Below are 8513 nucleotides of genomic sequence, written 5' to 3'. Positions count from 1 at the left end.
TCAAGCATTAAATTGACCTCTTTTTTAATACTTCATATTTTAACATATATTCTAAATAGTTCTCAATATTATAATTAAAACAAAACAAAAATTATATTTATAACGTTAGTGATATTTATTTGCATTAAATAAAAAATTATTGTTGGATTTAAAATTTTTTTAGAAGAATAATTTTTATTTTAAATAAAACATTAATCGCTATTTAGAATATATATTAAAATATAAAACAGTAATTTGAACTTTTTTTTAAGAAAAAAGAGATCAGTTTGATACTTGAGGTGCAATTGAAAATGAAAGTTGTAAATTTGGGTGTAATCGGCAATTTTACAACGTCGGGGTGCAAACGAAAAGGAGCTAAAAAAAGTGAAGATTTTTTTAGATTATTAACCAAAAAAACGCTTGAAACTATTCTAAATATTATTTCAAGAATAGTTATAATTTCCTCACCCAAGTCCAATTGATACGTTCCATTTCTTTAACAGTCTTTTCCGGTTGATTTTGAACCGTAGTTGTTATATAATATTTAGAATGAACAGAGTGTATTTAAGCTCGAGGCGTGATGTCACTGCCCTAAAAGTATATCGAAATATACTCCAGGATACAACAGCTCTTCTACGTAATTAAGTAGGCACAGGAGAAGCAGTAGTTAATATATGATCAATTGATCAACCCTAATCCAGTAAGTTTACATTTAAATAACAGATAGAAAATATTTTTAGTTGCTAAAAATCTGAGAGTAAAAATTATGGAGGCTAAAGCTAATCAGAAGTTAATTAAACGTGTTTAATTGCTCAGTCCAAGTTTGTTCCGATTTTTTAAACATTAACCAAAACTGTTTTTTACTTAGTCAAAATATAGCCTTCTCATATAAGGCTTAAATAATGAAAATAAAAAATAATTAATTTCGGATAACAAAAAATTTAATCAAGCCTCGGATTTGCAACATCCACCCACACCCAAATCCAACTCCGAAGAGGGGTAGTCTTTTAAACTTCTAATGTGGCACTTTTACCTTTTGAAATAACTCTTTAAAAAACAAAACTTACAACAGTAGTTGGCATGTGAAATAAAGACATACTATAAATAGGGACACATTGAAAAATAAATTTAAGGGAAGTTCTTACCTAGACCCGGTCCATGAAAAATTTATGGACCTATCCAATAAGGTGTTAGAGAAATGAGAACAAAAAGAAAATAATAAGAAGAGATAGAGTATTGTATTAGATTTTCTAACACTTTATTGGGTAGGTGCATGGAAAATTCATGGACCGGGAGTAGGTAAAAATTTCCCTAAATTTAATAAGAACCATCTTTCGGAGGAAAAGGGCAAAAAACATATCTGCACAGCTACCTTTGATTTAAATTTCTAGATAACAATGATCCAAATCTTTATATCTTGCTTTAAATTAGTACCTTGGTTTGAAACTGATGTGACAACCGTTGAAATGAAACAACTTAAAGATCATGGTTCCGATCTGGTTGCCATGTCAGCTTCAAATTATCTGAAATGGTCCGATACTCTAATCTGAAAAAAAAAAAGTTGTTTTAATGCAAAACAATGAAGGATCCGAATGAGATTCTTGAGATGTTCAGTGTCAAAATGAAGAAAAAATAGATTATCACCTGCAAATTGAAAAGTAAAAATTGGTTCGAGTACCATTCGTAGTGAACCTCTGGATTACATTACAATTTGCGGGTTTCTGAAGTAGACAAAGGACTACCATTCACAAGAACCAACAAAGAAGCTGACGAGAGATAATGATACCTCCAACGGAGAAGGAAACACCATGCATTTCGTTACTTGAAAAAGGTAGTTCCAACTTCCGAGAGATGCTATCAAAAGAAATTCAAGCTTGAATTGAGTTAGAGGCTTAGAACTTGACTATGTTTTAAAATCCCCGAGCACTATCAAGAACTAGAGAAACAGACAGCAGCGTTATGATAATTCCACGATGAGCCATAATCTACTATAGGACCTGATGTGATTTGGTTGGTGATTAAAGCAGTATCAGTTACCAAGGAATTTCCTGGCCATCCCAGGCAAAGAATTTTCCATTATCATGGCTTTTTGCATTGTTGATAATGTGCAACAGCTTCTGCACTGAGAATTCTTTGCTGAAGAGTTTGTCTTGAGGAACATTTCTCTGAAACGGCTTGGACAGGTCGGTGTCTACCGTTCCTGGATGCAAAAGGATGCATACTACTGGATCCTTCTTTCTTGCAAGCTCGACAGACATGGTTTTCGTCACTGCCATCATTAGCAGACATAAGTACCATCATTAAACAGAAATCAAAAGTGAATTTTCTTGCATCAAGTATGTTGTCTGTGACAGACTCCACACTAACATAAGAAAATAAGAATAGTTAACCCCTTAGCACGTGAAGGCTTCGAGTTTGTGCATAGGGGTGAGTATTTGGTCCAAACCGAACCGAGGCTAACAGTTAAAACATCAAATTCCAAACCAAACTGAACCAATTGATTTGGTTGATTTTTTAGTTTTGGTTATATTTTCGGTTTGGTTTGTGCGAAAAGTGAATATATACTTTTCTACTTTTAAAACCAAATCTGACCCAAAAGCCAAAATATATATAATGCCAAACCAAATCTAACCAAATTTATTAGTTATGTTCGATTATTCAGTTTGATTCGTTTTTTGCACACACGCTATTTGTGCATGCTTTTCCCATTTAGTTTCTATAGCATCAAACAGAGACCAAAATTGAACTTCAGCAAATGCTTTTCGGGAACCAGATTACATCCTTTTTGGGCTTTCTATAGCTAGCCTATGAATTGAAAGGTCCCAACAAAGGAAACACTAAAAAGTATCCTTGAAATAGAAATAACCAACAATGTCTAACCGATTATTGGATGTATTCAGAAGAAGCATCAGATGTCAACTTAACTTGTAGATCCTACAAAATTAATAATATAGAAAGAAAGGGGCCAATCATACACTGATTTAAGGCAGCCTTTGAAGCTCGATAAGAGTGCCAGCCTCCTAAGCGATTATCACCAATTGATCCGACCCTTGCACTTAAATTGGCAACAACTGCAACATCTCTTTGAGTGCCTGAGCCCCCTCCAGCCCTCAAAAGAGGCCACATGTGCTGCAAATGGTAAATCACAATGTAAAACGTGCGTGAATCATCAAGGGATATTATGAAAAAAAAACCCCATCGATTGTAATCTCTACTGAATCCTTATAGAAAAACTTTTTGTTTTTCGATTCGATGTGGTTTTGAAAAGATTTAGTTAACTTTTGGTAAAAACCGAATTAAAAAACAGAATCGAATCGTTCGATTCAGTTTGAAAGAAAAAAAAATCCTTTAAAATCCAGTTTGGTTCAATTTGAAAACATAATTTTATAGATTTTGGTTTGGTTCAGTTCAAACCAGTGTACACTCTTAATTAAGTTGATTGTAATCTTTACTGAATACTAATTGACCTATGTACTTTTCTTCCCTGGAACATTTACAAGCAGGAAAAAAACTAATATAATCATTTTGTGTAATGTAACAGAGTAAGCAGAATATTAACTAAAGCACAACAAATCTATAATATTTCACCACAGATCACTCATGACTAGACTACTACTTCTTTTAATACACACTTAGCTTTTCCAAAATGATTCTCAAACCATTCCACATACCTTCATTACTAGAATTGGACCCACAGCATTGACCTCATAAGCGAGCATTAACGACGACTTTTCTACTTTAGTCAAGGTAGTTTCTGCACTGGAAACCAAAAAAATTAACTTTATTCCTCTACTCAGGAGTTCATAGAAAGAGGAGTTTTTCGTATTTTATTGTTTAAATTACTGTAGATGTAAAATTTACTTCTAAACTCAAAACATTTGTGAAGACAATGATGCAATATTCCTACCTGGTTGCAAGACATTGGGTATTGAAAGGATGCCTGAGGCATTAATGAGAAGGTTCAAAGAACCATATTTCTCCCTTATGGACGTTGCAGATGCCTGTTATTACGAGATTATGTTAGGAAGCTGCAAAAGGTTAATGGAAGAACTAAAAGAATTAACACACCATATCATCACATGAAGATGGTGCAAGAAAATAAACAAAAGTTCATAATTCACCAGCTTCCAGCCCTAAATTGGTAATAAGATCCAAGTTCCTTTTACATTTAAATGTCATAAAAGGCAAGTGATTTCTAGTAGATTCATCTAGAGTATTAGGTGATTTAATTCGGGTCCTGGAAAATGCAAGAATAAAGACCAAGAAAGAAGAATCAACCTCTATAGATTTTTCAACAGTTAAGTCCAGCTGTAGAATGTTGAGACGGTCAGCAAACTTGTTTTTCAAATCGAAGAGTCCCGTTGCTTTATCAGGATTTCGACAAGTTGCAACGACATGCCCTTTCTCATCCTTTTCCAAAAGTTGTTTAACCTGTATCAGGCAGTAAACCATTCAAATTTTATAGCACATATTGACTAATTGCCTGCATATTAAATATAAGAGAACAAGCAATTAATCTTAGCCCTTTAATAATGCAATGACTCAATCTCACTGTAAGCACCACTTGCCATTATCAAGTATCATTTAAAACATAAAACAGTCTGTGCAGTGCAACCATATAAGGCAAGCTCGAACACAGCTTGTGCAGTGCAACCAAACCCAGCTTGAAATTATGTTTTTTAAGCATTTGATTTTATTTCCAAATAGAAACTGTAAAACTACACAAGAAAATACAATTTTATCAAAAATAAGATAAGACGCATTGCCCTTTAGTATGCATTAAAGTGACAAGAGGGGACCATACTCACGTGGATACAAATATAATCCCAATATCCTCTCTATACATCTGCCCAATCAGCCAGAGGAATTTGTTTTATCATTGTATGACCTTAGAATTCTTTATACTGGCCTCAAATGTTTCACCCATAAGGCACATTTCTGAAACATTATCTAAAGTTATTGACATCTGCATGCAATAGTAGTCCACTTTAAACTGCGGATCCATTGACTAATATCTGTAGGCTTAAATTATACCGGTCACCAAATATCGCAGCCTTTAAGTTTCTTTACATTTGATGAGTTTATGTACCATGTAATTATCTAGTGATGTGACTAGTTAAACTCACACAACTACAAAATAAAAAATGGAGTATTTCATGCATATATTAAACAATCACTCAAATCTTAGAATTCGTGGAGTATTAATGAGTTCAAGCTGAGTTAGTAAGATAAACAAGTTTTAAAGTTAGGATCCAATGTGACCTGCAAACCAACTACTGATTAGACTCAACAATAAGTAACTCAGCTGAAGGAGAATGTGAATGAAGTGAATGCATGGGTGTGTCAACTTTCACATATGCACTTGAGCCAGTAACTTGACTGCATGTTTCAGCAATCAGCTTTGTCCTTCAATAATAAAAAGAACAAGGCCGTAAGTTAATGCTAAATTCTTAAAGTCATGTCACAAAGAGACTTGTACTGTAAACTAGAGCTTTCTAATTTTTACTTACTTCAAATAGGGCCATTCTAAGTTTAACCAAGAAAAAATGAAATATTTGACAAAATCATCAGCAAGAGAGGCAATCAATGAATGCAGCATCGGACCAAATTAGTGGAATGAATCGTAACAATTAAAGAACTGCAGTTGTTTAAGCGACTTATTTGACCCCGAAAATACAAGTTTTGGGTCTAATTTACCCAAAAAGTTAAAAATGAACTTATTTGATCCCGAGACACAAGTTTGAGGACAATGTTGACCCTTTGTTCTTATTACTATCAATCTCATTCAGCATTTTAATAATTCTTATCTCATAATTTCAATCAACCAAAGCTACTAATCCTTTTCCAAAATTATCTCAACAAATAATATAACAGTAATGGCACAGATATGCATACAAGGAAGGACACAGTGTAAGACAAAAACTACCACCCATTTCTAAATTAGCTATGAAATAATTGAAGCAGCAAAATTGAAAGAAATAATTCAAAAAAAAATCATAAAGAAAACTGACAAATTCAAGTCCAATTCCTCTGGAAGCTCCTTGAACCATTGAAACCGCAGCTTCCCAATTGAGAATTGAACAAGAAGAAGCCATTCTTGAGGAACACAGAGCCGTTGGAGTAGCCATGAATGGTGGGTATTTCATAACTGAAAAAAGCTTCATTTTTTCAAGGAAAAAGGAGTTCCTCAGAGAGAGATTTGCGGTGCTGATTACATTAAAAGTGGTTAGCTTTTAGCTTTAAAGCTCCATTTATTGTGGTAATCATAAAACAGTTGCAGCAAGCAATAACACACACATAATTGTTGTTTGGGTTAGCAATTCTCTAAAAGGAATAAATACCATTATGGTGTTTGAACTTTTTACACTTAACAATTTGGTCACTCCACTGTTTTTTCTTTCGATACACATATACACCACGTGAATTCTACAATTGGATAGGAGTAGGATTGAGCGCAATTCAAATAAAATTGAAATTTATTATTGATTTCAATTAATTTAATTAAACTAATTTAATCGATTGAAATTTTGGTTCAATTTTAATTCTTGAAAAAAAAATTAGAAGAAAGTATAGGTTTCATTCCTTTTTGGAATTTATTTGTTAAAATATAGAGCAAATTACTTAAAGGCTCCTGAAGTATAACATAATTAACAGTTTGGGACCCCTTATTTTAAAAATCTATTTAATGGTCCCTCAGTTTTAATTCTGTTAACTGAGAGATCCTTATGTTAATTTAAGGGACTAAATCGTTTAACGGATTAAAATTCAGGTACTAAATCGTTTAAAAGTGAGGGATCAAATCGTTTAATAAAATTAAAAGTGAGGGACCAAATCTTCACAAAACTAAAGGTGGAGTACCAAATTGTTTGAAAATAAGTGTCGAAATTAACGGAGAGACCTAATAGTTAACGGAATTAAAACTGAGGGACCATTAAGTAGACTTTTGAAACAAGGGGTACCAAACTGTTAATTATGTTATACTTCAGGGACCTTAACGTATTTTCCTCTAAAATATACATAAAGTTTTAATAGTTACACTTCTTATGTTACCGTTAAAAATTAAATTTATTTTTGTATTTTTATAGTGATGGAACACTATAAAATTTTAAAGTTCCACTTCGCCAAGAAAAGAAGGACTACGATAAACAAAACCTATAAAAAGGATAACAATCTGATTTGATTCCCCACGATCTTTTTACGTTCATTTATTACTAGCATTAAATACCACATCTATCTCACTGACTTAGGTATCAGAGTGAATTCGGAGCCCAAGGCCCAAACTCTTCCACCGTTTCTCATTACATCCATCTCTTGCATGTAATCCAAATCGCACCGACACTTCAAGAAAATCCGCTTGACCTGAAATAGATCGCAACTGTCTATCTGGATCTATTATTTGGCACCGTCTGTGGGAACGATTACCCTAATATAAATTTATTGACTAGATCCCAGAATGATGGAACTAACAAAAACCCACCAAACCCACATCCAAAGAGAAAGTCCCTCTACTACTAGATCTCAGAGGAACGCCTAAAGATAGCTCGTACATCCTAATAGCCCAACTACAAACGGCAAGATCGGTTGTCCATTTTCAAGGCTTCAGAACTCCCAATCCAATCCGGGGAGAGAATTCTGATTCGACCCTACAGGAAGTGATCAACCAAACTATCGACAGTGCTCTGAGATAATTCCGCGAAGATATAGCCACGGTAGTTGAGGAAGCCACGAGCACAGTAATATCTCAAACCCCGACAAGAAGGACAGAAGGAACTTCAGAAGAAGAAACTGGAGGAACTAGAGAAGATACCAATGCAAGACTAGCGGCAGTAACGAAAGACACAAACATGCAAGAGAAAGAAGGAGCAGCGGCCAACAATGGAACCAAAGAAAATAAACCAACAGAGTCACCACCGAGGGAGGTCCGAGGAAGACGATCAGAGATACAAACGGAAGGCGTATATTTGCTAGAAGTGTAGAGATTGATAACCGAAGCCATGCAGTCGGCAACGAAGAGCAAAGTAAGAGAACACGTCAACACTAGAAGCCTAACCCGAGGAAATTCGTCCCTGGCAACAAACATCCTATTAGAGAAACTCCCCGAAAGATTCAAAATACAAAATTTTGACAACTTTAACGGAATTGAATGCTAAGAGAGCCACATGGCCAAGTTCTACAACAAGATGGTTTTCCTAGAGGTCTCTAACGCAATACTATGCAAAACATTCCCCACTACCCTTAGTGATACGGCTCACGCTGGTTCAATAGCTAAGGGGCGGAACAATCACAACCTGAAAGAAATTAAAATAAAAGTTCATATTGAGTTTTTTCACAAACATCCCACACAAAAGGAGCTCAGAGGGTTGTACCGATGCAAACAAAAAGAAGGAGAAATGCTTAGGGCTTATACAATTCGACAATGAAGTAATGAAGATCAATGACCTGAATAATGACACGGTCGTGCATGCAATTAAGAAAGGAATAAGGATAGGTGTGCTAGGAGACAAGTTAAGTTCAAAATTCCAAAAACTTACCAA

At 34.4% G+C, this 8513-nt stretch overlaps 1 protein-coding gene across 3 annotated transcripts; it reads right to left on the bottom strand.

Annotated features, from left to right (window-relative positions):
* Nucleotides 1–769: 769 nt before the first annotated feature.
* LOC126675220 (uncharacterized) lies at nucleotides 770–6273 on the bottom strand. 3 transcript variants are annotated; one of them, XR_007639702.2, is made up of 7 exons: nucleotides 5991–6273; nucleotides 4258–4410; nucleotides 3887–3980; nucleotides 3651–3733; nucleotides 2955–3108; nucleotides 1624–2248; nucleotides 770–1525 (listed from the first exon to the last, which is right to left on the bottom strand). XR_007639702.2 is itself a non-coding variant. In XM_050369829.2 (6 exons), the coding sequence occupies exons 1-6, from the start codon at nucleotides 6141–6143 to the stop codon at nucleotides 2013–2015; spliced, it is 873 nt and encodes a 290-aa protein (XP_050225786.1). In that variant the 5' UTR covers nucleotides 6144–6273; the 3' UTR covers nucleotides 1594–2012. The 3 variants fall into 3 exon arrangements, 1 of the variants encoding a protein (XP_050225786.1); XR_007639703.2 differs by lacking the exon at nucleotides 5991–6273 and adding an exon at nucleotides 4548–4642; XM_050369829.2 differs by lacking the exon at nucleotides 770–1525 and having other exon boundaries at nucleotides 1594–2248.
* Nucleotides 6274–8513: the final 2240 nt, after the last annotated feature.

The sequence above is a fragment of the Mercurialis annua genome, linkage group LG3, assembly GCF_937616625.2.
Source record: "Mercurialis annua linkage group LG3, ddMerAnnu1.2, whole genome shotgun sequence".
Classification (NCBI taxonomy): Eukaryota; Viridiplantae; Streptophyta; class Magnoliopsida; order Malpighiales; family Euphorbiaceae; genus Mercurialis; species Mercurialis annua.
The sequence above is the reverse complement of the archived record's forward strand: the minus strand, read 5'-3'. Positions and strand labels throughout refer to the sequence as shown.

Coding starts and splice junctions, on each gene's coding strand:
- LOC126675220 (XM_050369829.2), bottom strand. CDS start 6,143: ATGAAGCTTTTTTCAGTTATGAAATACCCACCATTCATGGCTACTCCA. Junction 3,981..4,257: donor CTGTTGAAAAATCTATAGAG/GTTGATTCTTCT, acceptor TCGTAATAACAG/GCATCTGCAACGTCCATAAG. Junction 3,734..3,886: donor ACCCAATGTCTTGCAACCAG/GTAGGAATATTG, acceptor TTTCCAGTGCAG/AAACTACCTTGACTAAAGTA.